The sequence below is a fragment of the Mesoplodon densirostris genome, chromosome 4, assembly GCF_025265405.1.
Source record: "Mesoplodon densirostris isolate mMesDen1 chromosome 4, mMesDen1 primary haplotype, whole genome shotgun sequence".
Classification (NCBI taxonomy): Eukaryota; Metazoa; Chordata; class Mammalia; order Artiodactyla; family Ziphiidae; genus Mesoplodon; species Mesoplodon densirostris.
Window position 1 is genome coordinate 107,978,257 of NC_082664.1, and position 24,037 is coordinate 108,002,293.

Consider the following 24,037-nt stretch of genomic DNA (forward strand, 5'->3'; position numbering starts at 1 on the left):
TATCCATTCAATATACACTTATTGAGTGTTGATTATGGGCCGGGCATGGTTTTAAGGACTTGTGATACATTAGAGAACAAAACAAAGATGTCTTGGATGGCAGGATATTCATCTGGTCGGGTGAAATAGACAATATATATATTAAAAAAAGTAAAATTTATAGTACATTTAAATTTATAGTAAATAGTGAAAAACATTATGGAGTAAAGGCGCTGCCCATCAATGAACAGCTACTACATATTCAGGCACAACAAGTGTGGCGAATGGTGATAGTTTTCAAATAACACCCATTAGTTCTCAATTCAAACAACTTCTTTAGCAGCTGGGATATTAGCACAGCAAATGAGGTCAGCAGGACTTTACAAACAGATTTCATTAAGGGATTAAAGCACATTTTCATCTGGAGCCAGGACAAAGAGAATAACAAACCATGGATTCTAGCTCCAGGTCAGCTTAGAGCAGCAATATACTTAAAGCAAGACTGGTAGTTTTATTTTTTTTATTTATTTTATTTTTTTTATTTTTTTCTTTTTGCGGTATGTGGGCCTCTCACTGTTGTGGCCTCTCCCGTTGCGGAGCACAGGCTCCGGATGCGCAGGCCCAGCGGCCATGGCTCACGGGCCCAGCCGCTCCGCGGCATATGGGATCCTCCCAGACCGGGGCACGAACCCGTATCCCCTGCATCGGCAGGCGGACTCTTAACCACTGCGCCACCAGGGAGGCCCAAGACTGGTAGTTTTAAAATACAGCTCCAAAATTCTTTGACACTCCTTCCATACAGAGATGGTGGTCTATGTCCCCTTTTCTTTGAATCTGGGTTTTATGACTGTTTGGCTAAAAGAACATGGAGGAAATGATGCAGCGCCACTTTTTAGACCCAGTTCTTAAAGAACTGGCAGCTTCCACTTTTTACTCACTCTTGGAACTTGTTATGGGCTGAATTGTGTCTCCCACCTCCAAATTCATATGTTGGAGTCCTAAGTACTTCAGAATATAACTGTATTTGGAGAGACGGCCTTTAAAGAGGTGAATAAGGTAAAGTGAGGCTGTCAGGATGGGGCCCTAATCTAATATGACTGGTGTCCTTGTGAGAAGAGAAAGGGACACTAGGAATGGGCACACACAGAGAAACACATTGTGAGGACACAGTGGGAGTCAAGGAGAGAGCCCTCTGAATAAAATCAACCCTGCCAACACCTTGACCTTAGACTTCTAGTCTCCAGAACTGTGAGAAAATAAACTTCCTTTGTTGAAGCCACCCAGTCTGAGGTATTTTGCCATAGCAACCCCAGAAGACTAATAACCTAACTACCATTCCATGAGGAAGCCTAAGTGGCCCCACGGAGAGGCCTACATGGAAATGTGCTGGTGGCAGCACTGGTCAACCACAGGACGCCACCCTGGCATCGGATGCTCCACACCTGTTGAGCTCAGCTGATGCTGCATGGAGCAGAGCTGACCAGGTCTCACTGAGCTCTGCACAAATTGTGCATTCATGAGCAAAATAAATGGCTGTTTTTGTTTTATGCCACTAAGTCTTAGAGTGTGATACAGTAATAGATAGCTGGAATAGCAAAAGAGGAGGTGGGAGGTACAAAGCTGAAGGGGGCAAAGCAGAGGAAGAACCGTAAGAACGAGGACAGGGTTGTGGAAAAAACCCAGCAGAAGACCCAGTACACCCCCCACCCCTACTCCCCCGGTCAATGCCTAAGCTCAAAGGACCTGCACTTCCACAAAGTTCCCATGTGAGTTAGAAACACTTTCACCTTGAAACAACATTCCTCTTGACAAAAAATGCATACCCAGACAGCTGACCACAGGACAGTTGCTTTTCTGACCTAGCAAGAGAGGCTGGGGAACACTGTGCTCACTCCATAGTGATGAAGGAAGATGGAGGCGTGGCTTTTTCCTATAGTAACATTTTTCTTATTACAAAAGTAATATATGCTCATTATCAAAATTCAGGTGAGCAAAAAAAAAATAAAAAATCACCTGCCATCTCACCTCTTAGAAACAACTAGGCAGCTAAATTTCTCTCTATCCTTAGTTTCTATGAATCTATCTATACATATTTTTTCTTTTTAAAAATAGGCTTATAAGCTACATACAGGTTTGCAACTTTTCACAATTTGTGAACATTTCTCCATGTCATCTTCTATGATAATAATTTTTTATGGCTGCATAGCATTTTATTGTATGGATATATTATAAGTGAGTTACTCAACCAATAGCTATTGAGCACTTAGGTTGTTTTAAAATTTTTTCTCTCTGAACATCCTGTGTGGATAGATTTGCTCATATCCATAAGCATTTTCTTTTTCTTTTTTTAAATAGCATTCTTCTTTTTACAGATATAAATTTATTTATTTTATTATTTATTTTTGGCTGCATTGGGTCTTTGATGCTGCACGCGGGCTTTCTGTAGTTGTGGCGAGCAGGGGCTACTCTTTGTTGCGGTGTGCAAGCTTCTCATTGCGGTGGCTTCTCTTGTTGTGGAGCACGGGCTCTAGGTGCGTGGGCTTCAGTAGTTGTGGCATGTGGGCTCAGTAGTTGTGGCTCATGGGCTCTAGAGCACAGGCTCAGTAGTTGTGGCACACGGGCTTAGTTGCTCTGTGGCATGTGGGATCTTCCCGGACCAGGGCTCGAACCTGTGTCCCCCTGAATTGGCAGGAGGGTTATTACCCACTGTGCCACCAGGGAAGCCCCATAAGCATTTTCTTAGAATGAATTCCAATGTGACAATAGAGTAAGGGATGTGCAAAATCCTGAGACTTTGCTAGAGTTTGCTGGAGTGCTTCCTCTAGAGGCTGCTTCCATCCACACCTCCCTTACAGCACGTTGTGTGAGCAGGGAATGCACCTTACACAGAGCCAAGCACTAGTTGGGGTCTAACTTGCCAATTTGTCAGTTAACTCATTTCTCCTTGTTTTAGTTTGTATTTTTTTTTCTGCAAAGCTAGTGAGGCTGAACATCTTCAGGTGTTTATTGGCTTTTTGTAGTTCTTCTTTTGGGAAACATCTATTTATTGCCTCTAGAGACAGGAAGTTTATGGAATGGCTTCCTTGAAGACACACAGCAAATTAATACAGTGTATGAGAAAGAAAGAAGTGATGAAAACATTGAGAAGTCTAGATAGACAGTTTGCCAAAAAGAGAGGAGGATCTGATCTGATGGCGAATCTGTCCCAACCACAAGTTTCCAAGGAAGGGCTATATGCAGTCTGAGAGTCAGCCTCCCAGATCAGGGCCTTGGTCTTCACTACCTGCATTGGGGACCAGTGTACAGAAAGAGCAGCCTGTCCTCCCTCTGCTTTCATATTTGCTAGGATGTGTAGTCCAGATACTGCCTTTTGATTTTCCAACCTTTATCCTGCCAGTTCCAGTGGCTTTAGCCAACAGGCATGGGTAGCAGGTAGACAGAAGAGAAGTATGAGTAGGAAGACAATTTCAGAACTGGGATGAGTCTTGGAAATAATCTAGTCTGATCACCTCAATTTAAAGAAGAAATGTAAAGCCAGAGAGGTGAGATGATTTATCACCGAGTGGTAGAGTCAGAACTCACAGTCAAGCTCCTTGATGCAAAGTCCATATCTCTTCCCACAACATCATTCTTGAGTTACCTGAATTTCTTAAACTTCTTAATATTAAAATATGCAACTCTGAGGATCAGTAAGTCCGGCCATACATATTTTAAAATGGGTATTTAATACCCAGATCTTGGTGTCTAAATATCAATACTATTCTCTTCTAAGAGGAGCCAGCGTTCCCTGAATCCACAGCTGGAGCAGGGAAATACAAGATGAACCTGAAAAATCTTATTGTGTCGGAAATTAAGGAAAGAATCATGGGAGCATATCAAGGACTCAGAAGCCAGCTTGAAGGGGCTCCCACTGACAACTACAAAATAATTTAAGTTTTGATGATGATAATGGATTGTAACATATTTGTAAAACAGGATTTCTTGAACCCATACTGATATAAATAAATGAACAATAAAGTGTGAAGAAGGGAAAGCTCTTCCTCATAAAAAGAATGCCAACAAACAAATGTTGAAAGAATGCTGAAGTCAGAGAATCACCATTTGACAAACATTGTAGTAATAGCTAATTCAGGTGAGAATCATCAATGGATGCTATAAACTAGGGGGTGAAGTTTTAATGAGGAATAGGATATGTTCACAGTATCAATGAATTTCCCCACAAAATATTAATTACAAAGGGAAGAATAATAATTCTACAGTGAAAAAACCTGCCAGATAGCTCCTTAACCAAGTGATCAAATTTAGCCTCATAGTAATGAGATGAACGACATCATACACCTCCTAATATGATGCACTGAGAAGGGCCTTATGTCAGGTCTGTGGGATTCCTGTCCAGAATGTATAATCTGAATCTAATCATAAGGAAACACATGACAAATTCAAATTGGGAGGTATTCTACAAAATAATTGGAGTGTATATTTGTGGCCCCTGCCAAATTCATATGTTGAAGCCCTAACTCTCACTGTAGTATTTAGAGATAGGGCCTCTAAGGCTGTAATTAGGGTCAAATGAGGTTATAAAGGTGGGGCCCTGATCAATAGGATTAGTGTACTTATAAAAAGAGACACCTTTCTCTCCCCCTTCCCCCACATGCACAAAGAAGAGGCCATGTGAGGACACAGCTAGAAGGTGGTGGTCTGCAACCCAAGGGGAGAGCTCTCACCAGACGCCAGCCCTGCTGGCACCTTAATCTGGACTTCCAGTCTCCAGAACTGTGAGGAGTATGTTTCTGTTGTGTAGGCCACCCAGTCTGTGGTATTCTATTACAGCAGCCCAAACAGACTAATACAGTACTTTTCACAAATACTAAGATTGTGAAAGACAAAGACAGGCTAAGTAACTGCTCTAACTGTTGACTAGAGTCAACATGACTTCATGGATTGGACCATGGCTGATTTTTTTTTCTATAAAAGATATTATTGAGATAATTAGAGAAATATGGATAATGTTTGTAGATTAGATAATAATATATATCAATATTAATTTCCTAATTTCAATCATTGTACTATCGTTATATAGGAAAATATCCTTTATTCTTGGGAAATAGGCACTGATGTATTTAGGGGTAAAAGATCATACATTTGTAACTTACTCTCAGATATTCAGAAAAATAATGACAGAGAGAGAGAGTGAGAAATAAAGAAATAAAGTAAATGTTAACAACTGGTATATCTTGTAACTTTTCTGTAAGTCTGAAAGTATTTTAAAATAAAAAATTACCAAAGAATGGTATTTTAAGAAGCAAATTATGTCATATTAATACTTTCCTAAAAACATTAAGGCTTCCTAGAGCACTTAACTTAGACCTGCAAGGCAGGTAAGCTGCCTCTCCAACTACATTTCATGTCAGACTGAAGCTTCCTATCATCACTTCAAGCATAGTCACGCTCGTGCCAAACTTATAAATTTTATGGCTGCTGTTCCCTCTCCCTAGAACTCCTTTCCCTCAGCTCCTCCATGCTGGCTCCTTCTCTTCTTTAGGTGTCAGCTCAGATGTCACCTCCTCAGTGAGGTCCTCCCTTACCTAAGATAGGCCCACTCTGTTTCCTCCATAGCACTTAGCACAATCTCTACTTCACTGTCCCCTCAGCTCCATGAGGGCAGGCAAGCTGTTTGTCCTGTTCACCGCTGAATCCAAGGATTCCTCATCTGAACGGCAGAACACAAAAAATGCTTTGATATCATTCTAGATGCATAGAAGGGAAGTTAATTCTTTATATACACCAAATGCAGATGGCCAACAAACACATGAAAAGATGCTCAACATCACTAATTATTAGATAAATGCAAATCAAAAGTACAATGAGGTATCACCTCTCACCAGTCAGAATGGCCATCATCAAAAAGCCTACAAACAATAAATGCTGGAGAGGGTGTGGAGAAAAGGGAACCCTCATACACTGTTGGTGGGAATGTAAATTGATACAGCCACTATGGAAAACAGTACGCAGGTTCCTTAAAAAACTAAAAATAGAATTACCATATGACCCAACAATCCCACTACTGGGCATATACCCAGAGAAAACCATAATTCAAAAAAACGCATGTACCCCAATGTTCATAGCAGCACTATTTACAATAGCCAGGACATGGAAGCAACCTAAATGTCTATCAACAACCTAAATGTCTATCTTCTTTATCCAGCAAATGGATAAAGAAGATGTGGCACATATATACAGTGGAATATTACTCAGCCATAAAAAGGAATAAAATTGGGTCATTTGTAGATACATGGATGGACCTAGAGAGTATCATACAGAGTGAAGTAAGTCAGAAAGAGAAAAGCAAATATCGTATAATAACACATATATGTGGAATCTAGAAAAATGGTATAGATGATCTTATTTGCAAAGGAGAATTAGAGACAGAAACGTAGAGAACAAATGTATGGAGACCAAGGGGGAAAGGGATGGGGTGGGAGGAATTGGGAGACTGGGATTGACACATATACAGTATTGATACCACGTACAAAATAGACAACTGATGGGAACATACTGTATAGCACAGGGAACTCTACCTAATGCACTGTGGTAACCTAAATGGGAGGGAAGTCCAAAAGGGAGGGGATATCTGTACATGTATGGCTGATTCATTTTGTTGTGCAGTGGAGGCTAACAAAACATTGCAAAGCAGCCATACTCCAATACAAATTAATAATAATAAAAATATATACACCAAATGCCTTAGGGCATTAAGGCTTAGTTCTCCTGCAGACCTCTGGTTGAGAAAGGCTGCCAGCTGAGGCTGACATAGCACACAGCCTGGCACATAGTAGGTACTAAATAAATATCTGCTGCATAATGAATAAGCACACCTTCAAAACCAAATTCACACCTTCTCTCCATAATCCTGCTCTTCTTCCTGTATTCATTACAATAACAAAGGGCTCTGACAAGCCTTGGGTCACCCAGGCTGGCTGAGCCCTAAGTCAGGAATTGCACACACCCCTCTCTGGCTCACTTTTGCCTCTCCAACCCCTATGTCCCCCCCAGTTACCAGGTTTCATTGATTCATATTTCCAAATTCTTATCAAAAGATCTCAGCATTTTGCAAATAGAGATTGTCATACTAAGTGAAGTAAGTCAGAAAGAGAAAGACAAATACTATATGATATCACTTATGTGTGGATTCTAAAATATGACACAAATGAACCTATCTATGAAACAGAAACAGAATCACAGACATAGAGAACAGACAGGTGGTTGCCAAGGGGAAGGGGATTGGGGGAGGGATGGACTGGGAGTTTGGGATTAGCAGATGCAAACTAATATATATAGAATGTGTATATATATATATATATATATATATATATATATATATATATATATATAGAATATATATATATATATATATAGAAAGCAAGGTCCTACTGTATAGCACAGAGAACTATAATCAATATCCTATGATAAACCATAATGGAAAAGAATATTGAAAAAAGAATGTATATATATGAATAACTGAATCACTTTGCTGTATAGCAGAAATTAACACAACATTGTAAATCCACTATACTTCAAATAAAAAAAAAAGATCTCAGCATTTCTACTGACTCTGCCATATTTCAGGCCCTTGCCAGGATTACTGCAAATATCCTGCAAACTGGCCCTCCTCCAGTTTACCTCCCTTCTCTTCCTCCACCACCCAGTTATCTGAGGTCTGAGGGATCATTTCAGAAACTCAGACTTGTTCATGGCCCTCTTCTGCTTATAATCCTATGACAGTCTCCAGCACGCTGAGAAGAAAATCTAAACTTTTCCTGGGTGTTGAACACCTTCTGGTCCCAGCTCCTGCCCATAATCCAACCTCATTTGCTGCCCTGTGTAACTAAAGCCTCCATCCCAGATAGTTCCATATAGTTCCCCAAACAACCTGTGCACCCTCAGACCCGCAACTCTTGCCCATCTGCCACCTCTGCCCAGAACGCTATTGTCCTCTCTCCTACCTGGGGCCAGCTCCTAAGTACTGTTATCAGTGCAGTCCAAATAACTCCCATCCCAAGAAGCATGCCTTAAGTGCTGTCCCTCCTCCGACTCCAGGGTCATTGCCCATCCCTCCTCCCCTCACTCCCCATGCTTTGCATCTATACCACCTAAGCTTGTGTTTGTCACAGAACTTATGCTGATTACCATTATCCATCTATCTCCCAACCAGACCATGAATCCCTCTGAGGCAGAGGCTGTAGCTTTCCCATCTGTGCCCCCAGCACTTGCAGAGCACCTGGCACACATTAGGTATACAGTAAATTTTTGTGAATAATTGGACAAATAGGGTCTGACACATAAGAGGTGGTAGAGAAATACATATTGAATGAATGAGTAAATAAATAAAACTTTGAAGAGAGATGGGAAAGAAGTATGCAGAGAACAAGATTAGGAACCTAAGAAATATAAGTTCCATGAGAGCAGAAACTTCATCTGCTTTGTCCTGTATTCCAGTGCCTAGACCTTGCACACAGGAGGAGCTCAATAAATATTTACTGATTGATGGAAAATGACTGTAGTAGGTCAAATCTCAACCAGTCAGTCTAGTGTACACTTGTCAGAAGTCAGGGAAAACTTGTTTGTTCATTTGTGCACTCATTCAGCAAACATAATGTTGACTGTGCCAAGTGCTGGGCTTGGAGTCCTGAGGTACTACACCCACTCACACTATGAAAAAGGCACTGTCATATTTTCTCTTGTACCAAACTCCTGAGAGTAGGAATGCAACCTAAAGTATCCTACTTCTCAATTACCAGAGTACAGGTATAAAAAGAAAGGCTCCTTACCTCATGACTGCTAGAATAGGACTTTGCTTTCTCTTCACAGAGGTGGAGTTTCTCTTGAGGAGGCTGAAACAGTGCTGTCTGAGGCAGCTTGTTTTGGAGCATTTTTCTAGGTGTTATGCTGACGGCAGCAACAATTTCATCCAGGTGGTTGGACATGTGAATTTCCTGTGATTCTTGCTTATTTTTATATACATTATCCTCTAATTTTTAAATAAGGAAACGAAGGTGTTAATGATAATTTCCATAGTTACTTTTAGAAATACACATTTTTTTCTAGAAATTGAGACTAGAATCTAAGAAAATTTCAACACTACACTCATGACTTCTTTGAAATAAGTAGCATTCTATCCAAAAAGATCCTAGTGGCTAGTACTAACTTCTTTCAGGCTGATTTCAAGTTTTAACTAAACCAAACATTCTTTGTTCTCTCTATATATTATATGTATATATATGTATGTGTATATGTGTATACACACATACTGATATATTTTATATATGATATATGTATCTATATATTATATATGATATATATGTATATATATCAGTAGGAATCAGCTGAGCCCAAACAGTTCTCAAAGAGCTCAGATTAGATCTGTTGAATCCCAAGTGACCTTGAAAACAGGAAAAAATGACATGTTAAACTTTCACTTCCAGCCAAGATGGAGTAATAGGGATGAGATTTATCCTCTTGCCCAAAGTCACCAACCAATTAACAAACAAAAACAACAAAAAACAACTCATAGGCAAAAAAGGTATGAAACAATGGTTTTCAAGAGACAGGACAACAGACTTGAGAAATGGAAAAAAGAAACAAAGTGAGACCCATGATTGCCCCAGGTTATTGCTTTGAAAAAGTTTCTAGAACATGCAGGGTAACCCGGAATTACCCTGTGGACTATCTGAGTTGAGGAAATAGAGTAGATCATCTGGGGAGACCAAGGTGGCTGGAGTTCACAGGACAGAATACTAGAGAGGATAGAGCTGCACAGAGAGGACCCCAGAGATTAGCACCCCTCAAGTATGGGGAGAGAATACTGACCAGCACGTGTGTAAGAAAACTACTTGAGTCTGAAGAAAGACTCCTCTAATAAGATTGAAAGGAAGTGTCTGGTGCTCACTAAGGCTGGTGCCTGTTCCCACTGACCAGACAGGAAAAACTCATAATTCGTGAGGTACACGGTAAAATATTCAGAAGGGTTTTGTCTCAGTAATGGAGATTAGCCCTAGAGTGAACCCTGCTTAGATCCACTTAACAAACCATGAGAGTAAGACCTAAAAGGGTAAAACTGTTTCCAAGTAACTTAACTGTATCAGAGGGCAAAACTCAAGGATGTTCATAGGAATGCAGAAAAAGCCAGCATTAAACAAGGTAAAATTCATATAATCTGATGTCCAAAGAAAGATCACCAGGCATGCAAGTAGGCAAGAAAACATGGCCCATAATGAGAAGAATAATCAGTCAAAACTGACCCAGAACTGACCCAGATATTAAGTTAGCAGAGAAGAATATTAAAGGTTATTATAACTGTATTCCATATGTTTAAAAAGTTAACTAGAGACATGGAATACAAAGAGACCCAAAATGAACTTCTAGATAAGAAAATTATACGTGAGATGAAAAATACACTAGATCAGATTAATGGGAGATTAGATATTACAGATGAAAAGATGCATGAACTTGCAGACACAGCAACAGAAACCATCTTTTAAAAGATCAGTGAGCTGTGAAACAACTTCAAATTGCCTAATATATATACAATTTGAGTCCCTAAAGGAAAGCAGATTGTAGTGGGGACAAAAAATATAAGTGTTTGAAGAAATAACAGCCAAAATTTTTCCAAATTTGAGGAAAAGTAAAAACCCAGAGATTCAAGAAGCTAAATGAAAACTAAACACAAGAAGCATAAAGGAAACTACACCAAGATACATCATAACCAAATTGCTCAAAACCAGGATAAAGAGAAAATATTAAAAGTAGTCATAAAAAAGGACATATTAGTATTAAAAAAAAGATGATGATAGCAGGTTTCTGGGAGGAAATAACACACATGAGAAGACAGTGAAGCACCATATTTAAAGTATGGACAGAAAAAAATTGCCAAGCTAAAATTCCGTACCAGTGACAATATCTTTCAAGATCAAAATCTGAAAGAAATCATCACCAGCGGGACTTCCCTGGTGGTGCAGTGGTTAAGAATCCTCCTGCCAATGCAGGGGACACAGGTTCAAGACCTGGTCCAGGAAGATCCCACATGTTGCAGAGCAACTAAGCCCGTGTGCCACAACTACTGAGTCTGTGCTCTAGAGTCCACGAGCCACAACTACTGAGCCTGTGTGCCACAACTACTGAAGCCTGCACGCTGAGAGCCTGTGCTCCACAGCAAGAGAAGCCACTGCAATGAGAAGCCCACACACTGCAACAAAGAGTAGGCCACACTAGCTGCAACTAGAGAAAGCCCGCGCACAGCAACAAAGACCCAATGCAGCCAAAATTAATTAATTAATTAATTAATTAAAAAAAAACATCACCAGCAGATTTGTACCCCAATGTTCCCAAGAAATATTAAGTGAAGTCTTTCAAAAGGAAGAAAAATGATAACAAATGGAAATATAGATCTACACAAAGGAATTAAGAACAATGAAAAAGATACTTACATGGGCAAATATGTAAGACATATTTTCATATTATTTCATATATTTTCATATTTCATATATTTTCATATTATTTAAATCTCTTTAAAAGATAATCGGGCAGAGGAGTAAGACATGGAGATCACCTTCCTCCCCACAAATACATCAGAAATACATCTACACGTGGAACAACTCTTAGAGAATATCTAATGAACGCTGACAGAAGACCCCAGACTTCCCAAAAGGCAAGAAAATCCCCACGTACCTGGGTAAGGCAAAAGAAAAAAGAGAAAACAGAGACAAAAGAATAGGGATGGGACCTGCACCTCTGGGAGGGAGCTGTGAAGGAAGAAGAGTTTCCACACACTATGAAGCCCCTTCACTGGTAGAGACGGGGGATGGGGGGGAAGCTTTGGAGCCATGGAGGAGAGCACAGAAACAGGGGTGCAGAGGGCAAAGCGGAGAGATTCCCGCCCAGAGGATTGGTGTGGACCAGCACTCACAAGCCTGAGACACTTGTCTGCTCACCTGCCAGGGCTGGTGGGGGCTTGAAGCTGAGGCTCTGGCTTTGGAGGTCAGATCCCAGGGAGAGGACTGGGGTTGGCTGCATGAACACAGCCTGAAGGGGGGCTAGTGCGCCACAGCTAGCTGGGAGGGAGTCCAGGAAAAAGTATGGACCCACTTAAGAGGCAAGAGACAATTGTTTTGGGGTGCACGAGGAGAAGGGATTCAGAGCACCGCCTAAATGAGCTCCAGAGATGGGTGCGAGCCACAGCTATCAGCGTGGACATCAGAGACTGGCATGAGAGGCTAAGGCTGCTGTTTCAGCCACCAAGAAGCCTGTGTGCAAGCACAGGTCACTAACCACACCTCCCCTCCCCAGAGCCTGTGCAGCCCGCCACTGCCAGGGTCCCGTGATCCAGGGACAACTTCCCCGGGAGAACACACAGCATGCCTCAGGCTGTTGCAAAGTCATGCCAGTCTCTGCCACCACAGTCTCGCCCCACGTTCCATATACTTCTCTCCCCCATGCCTAGTGAGCCAGAGTCCCCTAATCAGCTGCTTCTTTAACCCCATCCTGTCTGGGGGAAGAAGAGATGCCCTCGGGTGACCTACACACAGAGGCGGGGCCAAATCCAAAGCTGAACCCCAGGAGCTGTGTGAACAAAGAAGAGAAAGGGAAATTTCTCCCAGCAGCCTCAGGAGCAGTGGAGTTAATCTCCACAATCAACTTGATGTACCCTGCATCTGTGGAATACCTGAATAGACAAAGAATCATCCCAAACTTGAGGCAGTGGACTTTGGGAGCAACTGGGGTTTGCTTTCTGCATCTAAGTTGTTTCTGGTTTTATGTTTATCATAGTTTAGTATTTAGGGTTTATTATCATTAGTAGATTTGTTTATTGATTTGGTTGCTCTCTTTCTTTTATATACATATATATATATTTCCTTTTTCTCTTTTTGTGACTGTGTATGTGTATGCTTCTTCGTGTGATTTTGTCTGTATAGCTTTGCTTTTACCATTTGTCCTACAGTTCTGTCTGGTTCTTTTTTGATTGTTTTGGTTTTTTAGTATAGTTTTAGTGCTTGTTATCATTGGTGGATTTGCTTTTTGGTTTGGCTGCTCTCTTCTTTCTTTCTTCCTTTTAAAAATTTTTAATAATTAAAAATAATTTTATTTTAATAACTTTCTTTCCTTCCTTCCCTCCTTCCTCCCCCCTCCCTCCCTCTCTCCCTCCCTCTCTCTCTCCCTCTCTCTCTTTCTCTGTCTCTTTCTTTCTTTCTTTTTTCCTCACTTTTCTTCTGAGACTTGTGGCTGACAGGGCCACAAGTGGGTGCTCCAGCGGGGTGTCAGGCCTGAGCCTCTAAGCAGGGAGAGCTGAGTTCAAGACACTGGTCCACCAGAGACCTCCCAGCTCCATGTAATATCAAATGGCAAAAGCCCTCTCAGGGATCTCCATCTCAACGCTAAGACCCAGCTCCACTCAATGACCAGCAAGCTACAATGCTGGACACCTTATGCCAAACAACAAGCAAGATAGGAACACAATCCCACCATTTATCAGAGAGGCTGCCTAAAATCATAATAAGGCCACAGACACCCCAAAACACACCACCAGACGTGGTCCTACCCACCAGAAAGACAAGATCCAGTCTCATCCACCAGAACACAGGCACCAGTCCCCTCCACCAGGAAGCCTACACAACCCACTGAACCAAATTTAGCCACTGGGGGCAGACACCAAAAACAATGGGAATTACGAACCTGCAGCCTGTGAGAAGGAGACCCGAAACACAGTAAGTTAAGCAAAATAAGAAGACAAAAAAACACACAGCAGATGAAGGAGCAGTGTAAAAACTCACCAGACCAAACAAATGAAGAGTAAATAGGCAGTCTACCTGAAAAAGAATTCAGAATAATGATAGTAAAGATGATCCAAAATCTTGGAAACAGAATGGAGAAAATACAAGAAATGTTTAACAAGGACCTAGAATAACTAAATAGCAAACAAACAATGATGAACAACACAATAAATGAAATTAAATATGCTCTAGAAGGAATCAATAGCAGAATAACTGAGGCAGAAGAACAGATAAATGACTGGGAAGATAAAATAGTGGAAATAACTAGCACAGAGCAGAAAAAAGAAAATCGAATGAAAAGAATTGTGGACAGTCTCAGAGACCTCTGGGAAAACATTAAACGCACCAACATTCGAATTATAGGGGTCCCAGAAGAAGAAGGGAAAAAGAAAACGACTGAGAAAATATCTGAAGAGATTATAATTGAAAACTTCCTTAATATGGGAAAGGAAATAGTCAATTGAGTCCAGGAAGTGCAGAGAGTCCCATACAGGATAAATCCAAGGAGAAACACGCCAAGACACATATTAATTAAACTAGCAAAAATTAAATACAAAGAAAAAATATTAAAAGCAGCAAGGGAAAAACAACAAATAACATACAAGGGGATCCCCATAAGGTTAACAGCTGATCTTTCAGCAGAAACTCTGAAAGCCAGAAGGGACTGGCAGGACATATTTAAAGGATGAAAGGGAAAAACCTACAACCAAGATTACTCTACTCAGCAAGGATCTCATTCAGATTTGATGGAGAAATTAAAACCTTTACCGACAAGCAAAAGCTAAAAGAATTCAGCACTACAAGACCAGCTTTACAACAAATGCTAAAGGAACTTCTCTAGGCAGGAAACACAAGAGAAGGAAAAGACCTACAATAACAAACCCAAAACAACTAAGAAAATAGTAATAGGAACATATATATTGATAACTACCTTAGATGTAAATGGATTAAATACTCCAACCAAAAGACATAGATTGGCTGAATGGACACACAAACAAGAACCATATATATGCTGTCTGCAAGAGACCCACTTCAGACCAAGGGACACATACAGACTGAAAGTGAGGGGATGGAAAAAGATATTCCATGCAAATGGAAATCAAAAGAAAGCTGGGAGTAGCAATTCTCATATCAGACAAAATAGACTTTAAAATAAAGACTATTACAAGAGACAAAGAAGGACACTACATAATGATCAAGGGATCAATCCAAGAAGAAGATATAACAATTGTAAATATTTATTCACCCAACATAGGAGCACCTCAATACATAAGGCAAATGCTAACAGCCATAAAAGGGGAAACTGACAGTAACACAATAACAGTAGGGGACTTTAACACCCCACTTTCAACAATGGACAGATCATCCAAAATGAAAATAAATAAGGAAACACAAGCTTTAAATGATTAAACAAGATGGACTTAATTGATATTTATAGGACATTCCATCGAAAAACAACAGAACACACCTTCTCAAGTGCTCATGGAACATTCTCCAGGATAGAGCATATCTTGGGTCACAAATCAAGCCCTGGTAAATTTAAGAAGACTGAAATTGTATCAAGTATCTTTTCCAACCACAATGCTCTGAGACTAGATATAAATTACAGGAAAAAATACGTTAAAAAATACAAACAAATGGAGGCTAAACAACACACTACTAAATAACCAAGAAATCACTGAAGAAATCAAAGAGGAAATTAAAAAATACCTAGAAGCAAATGACAATGAAAACACGATGACCCAAAACCTATGGGATGCAGCAAAAGCAGTTCTAAGAGGGAAGTTTATAGCAATACAATCCTACCTCAAGAAACAAGAAACATCTCAAATAAACAACCTAACATTACACCTAAAGCAATTAGAGAAAGAAGAACAAAAAACCCCCAAAGTTAGCAGAAGGAAAGAAATCATAAAGATCACATCAAAAATAAATTTTAAAAAAAATGAAGGAAACGATAGCAAAGATAAATAAAACTAAAAGCTGGTTCTTTGAGATGATAAACAAAATTGATAAACCATTAGCCAGACTCATCAAGAAAAAAAGGGAGGAGACTCAAATAAATAGAATTAGAAATGAAAAAGGAGAAGTAATAAATGACACTGAACAAATACAAAGGATCATGAGACATTACCACAAGGAACTATGTGCCAATAAAATGGACAACCACGAAGAAATGGACAAATTCTTAGAAAAGCACAACCTTCCAAGACTGAACCTGGGAGAAATAGAAAATATACACAGACCAATCACAAGCACTGATATTGAGACTGGGATTAACAATCTTCCAGTGAACAAAAGCCAAGGACCAGATGGCTTCACGGGTGAATTCTACCAAACATTGAGAGGAAAGTTAACACCTATCCTTCTCAAGCTCTTCCAAAATATAGCATAGGGAGGAACACTTCCAAACTCATTCTATGAGGCCACCATCACCCTGATACCAAAACCAGACAAGGATGTCACAAAGAAAGAAAACTACAGGCCAGTATCGCTGATGAACATAGATGCAAAAATCCTCAACAAAATACTAGCAAACAGAATCCAACAGCACATTAAAAGGATCATACACTATGATCAAGTGGGGTTTATCCCAGCAATGCAAAGATTCTTCAGTATACACAAATCAATCAATGTGATAAACCATATTAACAAATTGAGGGAGAAAAACCATATGATCATCTCAATAGATGCAGAAAAAGCTTTTGACAAAATTCAACACCCATTTATAATAAAAACCCTCCAGAAAGTAGGCATAGTGGGAACTTACCTCAACATAATAAAGGCCATATATGAGAAACCCACAGCCAACATCATTCTTAATGGTGAAAAACTGAAACCATTTCCACTAAGATCAGGAACAAGACAATGTTGTCCACTCTCACCCCTATTATTCAACATAGTTTTGGAAGTTTTAGCCACAGCAATCAGAGAAGAAAAAGAAATAAAAGGAATCTAAATCAGAAAAGAAGAAGTAAAACTGTTACTGTTTGCAGATGACATGATACTGCACATAGAGAATCCTACAGATGCTACCAGAAATCTACTAGAGGTAATCAATGAATTTGGTAAAGTAGCAGGATAGAAAACTAATGCACAGAAATCTCTTGCATTCCTATACACTAATGATGAAAAATCTGAAAGAGAAATTAAGGAAAATCTCCCATTTAATGTTGCAACAAAAATAATAAAATACCTAGGAATAAACCTACCTAAGGAGACAAAAGACCTGTATGCAGAAAATTATAAGACACTGATGAAAGAAATTAAAGACGTTACAAACACATGGAGACATATACCGTGTTCTTGGATTGGAAGAATCAGCATTGTGAAAATGACTATACTACACAAAGCAATCTACAGATTCAATGCAATCCCTATCAAATGACCAATGGCATTTTCCACAGAACTAGAACAAAATATTTCACAATTTGTATGGAAACACAGAAGACCCCAAATAGCCAAAGCAATCTTGAGAAAGAAAAATGGAGCTGGAGGAATCAGGCTCCCTGACTTCAGACTATACTACAAAGCTACAGTAATCAAGACACTATGGTATTGGCACAAAAACAGAAAATACATCAATGGAATAGGATAGAAAGCCCAGAGATAAACCCACACAAATATGGTCACCTTTTTTTTGATAAAGGAGGGAAGAATATACCATGGAGAAAAGAGAGCCTCTTCAATAAGTGGTGCTGGAAAAACTGGACAGCTACGTGCAAAAGAATGATATTAGAACCCTTCCTAACACCATACACAAAAATAAACTCAATACTGGTTAAAGACCTAAATGTAAGGCCAGACACTATAAAACTCTTAGAGGAAAACATAGGCAGAACACTCTATGACATAAACCACAGCAAGACCCTTTTTGACGCACCTCCTAGAGAAATGGAAATAAGAACAAAAATAAACAAATGGGACCTAATGAAACTTTAAAGCTTTGCACAGAAAAGGGAACCATAAACAAGATGAAAAGACGACCCTCAGAATGGGAGAAAATATTTGCAAATGAAGCAACTGACAGAGAATTAATCTCAAAAATTTACACGCAGCTCATGCAGCTCAATATAAAAAAATTAAACAACCCAATCCAAAAATGGGCAGAAGAACTAAATAGACATTTCTCCAAAGAAGATATGCAGATTGCCAACAAACACATGAAAGGATGCTCAACATCACTAATCATTAGAGAAATGAAAATCAAAAGTACAATGAGGTATCACCTCTCACCAGTCAGAATGGCCATCATCAAAAATATCTACAAACAATAAACGCTGGAGAGGGTGTGGAGAAAAGGGAACACTCTTGCACTGTCAGTGGGAATGTAAATTGATACAGTCACTATGGAGAACAGTATGGAGGTTCCTCAAAAAACTAAAAGGAGAACTACCATATGACCCAGCAATCCCTCTACTGGGCATATACCCTCAGAAATCTATAATTCAAAGAGAGTCATGTACCACCATGTTCACTGTAGCTCTATTTACAATAGCCAGGACATGGAAGCAACCTAAGTGTCCATCCACAGATGAATGGATAAAGAACATGTGGTACATATATACAATGGAATATTACTCTGCCATAAAAAGAAATGAAATTGAGTTATTTGTAGTGAGGTGGATGGACCTAGAGTCATACAGAGTGAAGTAAGTTAGAAAGAGAAAAACAAATACCATGTGCTAACACATATATATGGAATCTTAAAAAAAAAAAGTCGTTTTGAAGAACCTAGGGGCAGGACAGGAATAAAGACACAGATGTACAGAATGGACTTGAGGACACAGGGAGTGTGAAGGGTAAGCTGGGACGAAGTGATAAAGTGGCATGGACATATATACACTACCAAATGTAAAATAGATAGCTAGTGGGAAACAGCTGCATAGCACAGGGAGATCAGCTCGATGCTTTGTGACCACCTAGAGGGGTGGGATAGGGAGTGTGGGAGGGAGACGCAAGAGGGAGGAGATATGGGGATATATTTATATGTATAGCTGATTCACTTTGTTATAAAGCAGAAACTAACACACCATCATAAAGCAATTATACTCCAATAAAGATGTTAATGAAAAAAAAATAAAAAGATAATCAACTATTTAAACAAAAAAAATGTACCATGGGGCTTATAACATATATATATGTGTATGTATGTGTATATATATATATATATATATATATATATATATATATGTGAAATGTATGACCAAATTTGTATAAAGACTAAGAGGGGCGGATGGAACTCTGAAGTTCTTATATTGTATGTGTAATTGTATAATATTACTTGAAGGTAGACTGAGATAAGTTAAAAATGTATAGTATAAACCCTACAGCAACTATTAAAAAAATGAGTAACAGGTAACAAGCCAACAAAGGAGATAAAAATATAGTCATAAAAATAATCCAATAGAAAAAAGAGGGAAAAGGGAACAAAGAACAGCTGGGACAAATAGCCAATAAATAGCAAGGTGATAGACTTAAATCTAACTATAACTATAACAATAACAACATTAAATGTAAATGATCTAAACACCCCAATTAAGAGAAAAACATTGACAGATTGGATAAAAATGCAAAACCCAACAATATGTTGCCTATAAGAAATGCAAAGACACTAAGATTAAAAGTGAAAGAATGGAAAATAATATTCTAAAATTAGTCAGAAACAAACTTGGGGTATCTAGATTAATATCAAAGTACATTTTACAGCAAAGAATATTACCATAAGGAAGGTCATTTCATTATGATAAAGGGTCAATTATTCAAGAGGACATAACCATCCCAAGTGTTAATATACCGAATAACAGTTTCAATATATAAGACCCCAAACTGATGAAACTGCAAGGAGGAATGATCAAATCCTCAATTATAGTCAGAGATTTAAATACCTTGTTGTCAATAATTGGTACACCAAGTAGGGAGAAAATCAGTAAAGGATACTGAAGACTTGAACTACATCATCAACCAACTTGATTTGGCATTTACTATAACACTCTACCAAAAAGCACAGAATATCCATTATTTTCAAGTGCATATGGACATTAACTAAGACAGATTCTATCCTGGGTCATGAAACAAGCTTCAGTAAATTTATAAGGATTCAAGTCATACAAAGTACATTCTATGACCACAAAGAGATTAAGTTATAAATCAGTAACAGAAAGATATCTGGAAAATGTCCAAATATTTAGAAACTAAATAACATCTTTCTAAAAAAAAAGCCCCATGGGTCAAAGAAGACATCAAAAAGAATATTTGAAAGTAGTTTAAACTGAATGAATATAAAAAGACAACATACAAGAATTGGAGAATGCTGCTAAAGCAGTCATTATGGGGAAATTTATAGCATTAAATGCCCGTATTAGAAAAGTAAAGTAAAAAAATCCCAAAATCATGGTCTTAACCTTTACCTTCGATGACTAGAAAAGGAAGAGCAAATTAACTCAAAGTAGGCATAAGAAAAGAATTAATAAAATAAATAATAAAGCTAAATTCACAAATTAGAAAAATAGAGAAAAACCAATGAAACCAAAACCTGGTTTTCTGAGACCAATGATGCTGATAAATCTCTAACCTGACTAATCAGAAAAAAAGGAAAGAAGACACAAATCACCAATATCAGGAATGAGAGAGATACCATCACTGAAGATTCTACAAATGTTAAAAGATTAATATGGGAATGTTATGAACACATATGCCAATAGATTTGACAACTTAGATGAATGGAAAAATTCCTTTGAAGACACAAAATACTAAAGCTCACTCAAGAAAAAATATATACCTGACTAGCCCTATGTCTATTAAAGAAACTGATTTTGTATATTAAAAACCTTACAAAAAACAAAACAAAAGAAACAAAGAAAAACCTCCAGGCCTAGATGGCTTCAATAGTAAATTCTACCAGGTAATTAAGGAAGATATAATACCAATTCCATACAACCTCTTTCAGAAAATTGAAAATGAGAATATTTCTAACTAATTCTATGAGACCCTCATATCAAAATAAGATAAATATATTACAAGAAAAGAAAATTTCCGATCAATATGCCTCAGGAACATAGATGCAAAAATTTAAAGTAAAATTTTAGCAAATTAAACCCAGTAATAAATAAAAAGGAAAATACATCATGACCAAGTAGAGTTTATCTCAGAAATGCAAGATTGGTTTAACATTCAAAAAGCAGTCAATGTAATTCATAACATTAATAAACAAAAAAGAAAAACTGTATGATCATCTTGATCAGCACACAAAAAGAATATGACAAAATCTAATATCCATTTCTGATTAAAAAAAATCCTTACAAAGTAGTAATAGAATTGTACTTCCTCAACCTGATAAAGAGCACCTGTGAAAAACCTACAGCTAAATTAGTGAAAAATCGAAGGCTCTTCCCCTAAGGTCTGAAACAAGACAAGGAGGTTCACTCTCAACACTTCTATTTAACATTGTACTGGAGGTTCTAGCCAGTGCAATCAATCAAGAAAAAGAAATAAAAAGCAACCAAATCAGAAAGGAAAAAGTTAAACTGTCTTAAGTCACAGACAGTATACCTCTATTATCATCTGTGTAGAAAATCTGATGGAATATGAAGAAAATCTCCTAGAATAAGTGAGTTGAACAAGATTATAGAATATAAGAGCACTATACAAAAATTATATTTCTATACATTAGCAATGGACTATCAAATTGAAATTAAAATACAATACTACATGCAATAGCATCAAAATATGAAATAAGGAATAAAGCTGCATTATTTATTTAAAGATGAATATGACTTGCACAATTAAAACTGCAAAACATAGCTGAGAGAAATTAAAGAAGACTTAAACATTTACCATGTCCATGCGTTGGAACACTCAATATTATTAAGATGTCAATTCTCCACAAGTTGATCTATAGATTGAAAGCCTTCCCAATCCAAGTCCTTGCATTTCTTTTTTTTTTTTTTTTTTTTTGGCAGTACGTGGACCTCTCACTGTTGTGGCCTCTCCACTGCGGAGCACAGGCTCCGGACACGCAGGCCCAGCGGCCATGGCTCACGGGTCCAGCCGCTCCGCGGCATGTGGGATCTTCCCAGACCAGGACATGAACCCATGTCCCCTGCATCGGCAGGCGGACTCCCAACCACTGCGCCACCGGGGAAGCCCTGCATTTCTTTTTTTAAATAGAAATCAACAAACTGTTTCTAAAGTTCATATGAAAATTCAAAGGACCTAGAACACCCAAAACAACTTTGTAAAAGAACAAAGTCAGACGACAAACACAACTTTTTATCAAGATTTATTATAAAGCTACAGTAACCAAGGCAGTTTGGTATTGCTGTCAAGATAGACAAATAGATGAATGGAACAGAATGGAGTGTCCAAAAGTGGATGCCTGCATACATAAATAATTGATTGTTGACAAAGCTGCAAAGGCAATTCATAGTCTGTTCAACAAATGGTGCTATAACAACTGGATGTTCACGTATAAAATCAAAACAAAACAAAATAAAAATCTTTGATCCATACCTCACAGCATGTACAAGAATTAACTTAAAATGAAACACAGACTTCTATAAGAAAATCTATGTGACCTTGGACTAGGCAAAGATTACATATATATGACACACAAAAATTCATAAAAAGAACAAAATGACAAATTGGACTTCAAAAATTAAAAATGTCTGTTCTTCATAAGAAACTGTGAAGAGGATAAAAAGACAAGTCATGGGCTGGGAGAGAATATTTACAAAATATGTATCTAATAAAGGACTTGTATCTTGAATATATAAAGAATTCTCTAAACTCAATAATAAGAAAACAAACAGCTCACTATAAAATAGGCAGAATATTTTAACACACATTTCATCAAAGAAGATATATCAGTAACAAATAGGCACATTAAAAGATGCTCAACATCACTAGTCATTAGGGAAATGCAGTGAGATACTACTCATAACAATTAAAATAACTAAAAGTTAAAAGTCTGTATTAAGTACTGGTGTGGAGGTGGAACAACTAGAACTCTCATATGTGTTGGTAGGAATGTAAAATGGTACAACCACTATGGTAAACAGCTTGGCAGTTTCTTAGTAAGTTATGATCTGTCCATTTCACTCCTACGAATTTACACAAAAGAAATGAATACATATATCCATACAAAGACTTATGTACAAATGTTCATAGTAATTTTCTTTCTAATAGCCCCAAACTAGAAACAACCCAAATGTCCATCAATAGTTAAATGGATAAACAAACTGGTATAGCTATATAATGAAATATTACTCAGCAATAAAAAGGAACCGATATGCTACAACATGAATGAATCTCAAAATAGTTATGCTGGGCTTCCCTGGTGGCGCAGTGGTTGAGAGTCCGCCTGCCAATACAGGGGACGCGGGTTCGTGCCCCGGTCCGGGAAGATCCCACATGCCGTGGAGCGGCTGGGCCTGTGAGTCATGGCTGCGGAGCCTGCGCGTCCGGAGCCTGTGCTCCACAGTGGGAGAGGCCACAACAGTGAGAGGCCTGCGTACCACAGAAAAAAAAAAAAGTTATACTAAGTCCAAGAAGCCAGACCAAAGAGAGTACATACAGTATGAGTCTATTTATATAAAATTCTAGGAAATGGACATCAGTGTTTAGTGACTAGATCAGTGGTTGTCTCAACCTGAAGGGTGTGAGATGGCGAAGTGGTGGGGCAAGGAGGAGATGTGGGGAGGGGAGGGATGGAGAGATTACAAAGGGGCATGAGAGAGCCATAGCTGGGATTTAAATTTTCAGTAGAAATCAGCCCAGGCCCACACATTACCCTCTTGGGCTCAGCTTCCCAGGCCTCTCAATCCACTGGCCCACAACTGCCAGTCAGACATACCCAATCAATTGATACTATTTCTTCTGCCAGACCTGCCCAGTAGAATGCTGAAGCACATGATCAGCACCAGATCAAAGTGGGAGGAAGTAGAGGTCTGAAGCGGGGTCTCAGTCTTCCATTTCCAAGAGGTGATATTCAAAAATTTAATAACTGGTATAGCAGGAGGACCAACTAATCTGTATAGATGGCAACTATGCTGGAGCTGGGTTCTGAATGTTCCCTGCTGTTCCAGGTGTTAACCTTTGGGTGCTCACTTGTGGGGAGCTGTAGGGAGGCTTGAGGAGGTTACTGGCTCCTAGGAAATAACAACTGTTATGACTGTATGAGAGTGTACTAGTTAAACACCAACTTTGCCAATATGTAAGCTGAGGCATCAAAAAGC

General features: G+C 38.7%; 1 protein-coding gene across 3 annotated transcripts in view; it reads right to left on the reverse strand.

Annotated features, from left to right (window-relative positions):
* TTC23 (tetratricopeptide repeat domain 23) overlaps positions 1 to 24,037 on the reverse strand; it is a 111,737-nt gene that overhangs the window by 74,098 nt on the left and 13,602 nt on the right. For 2 of the 3 annotated variants that reach the window (XM_060096902.1, XM_060096901.1), the window contains exon 2: positions 8,808 to 9,007. The exons of the other annotated variant lie outside the window; for it this stretch is intronic. In XM_060096902.1, the coding sequence (XP_059952885.1) occupies positions 8,808 to 8,963 (156 nt within the window). In that variant the 5' untranslated portion in view covers positions 8,964 to 9,007. The remainder of the gene's footprint in view (positions 1 to 8,807; positions 9,008 to 24,037) is intronic. 3 annotated transcript variants of the gene reach the window in all.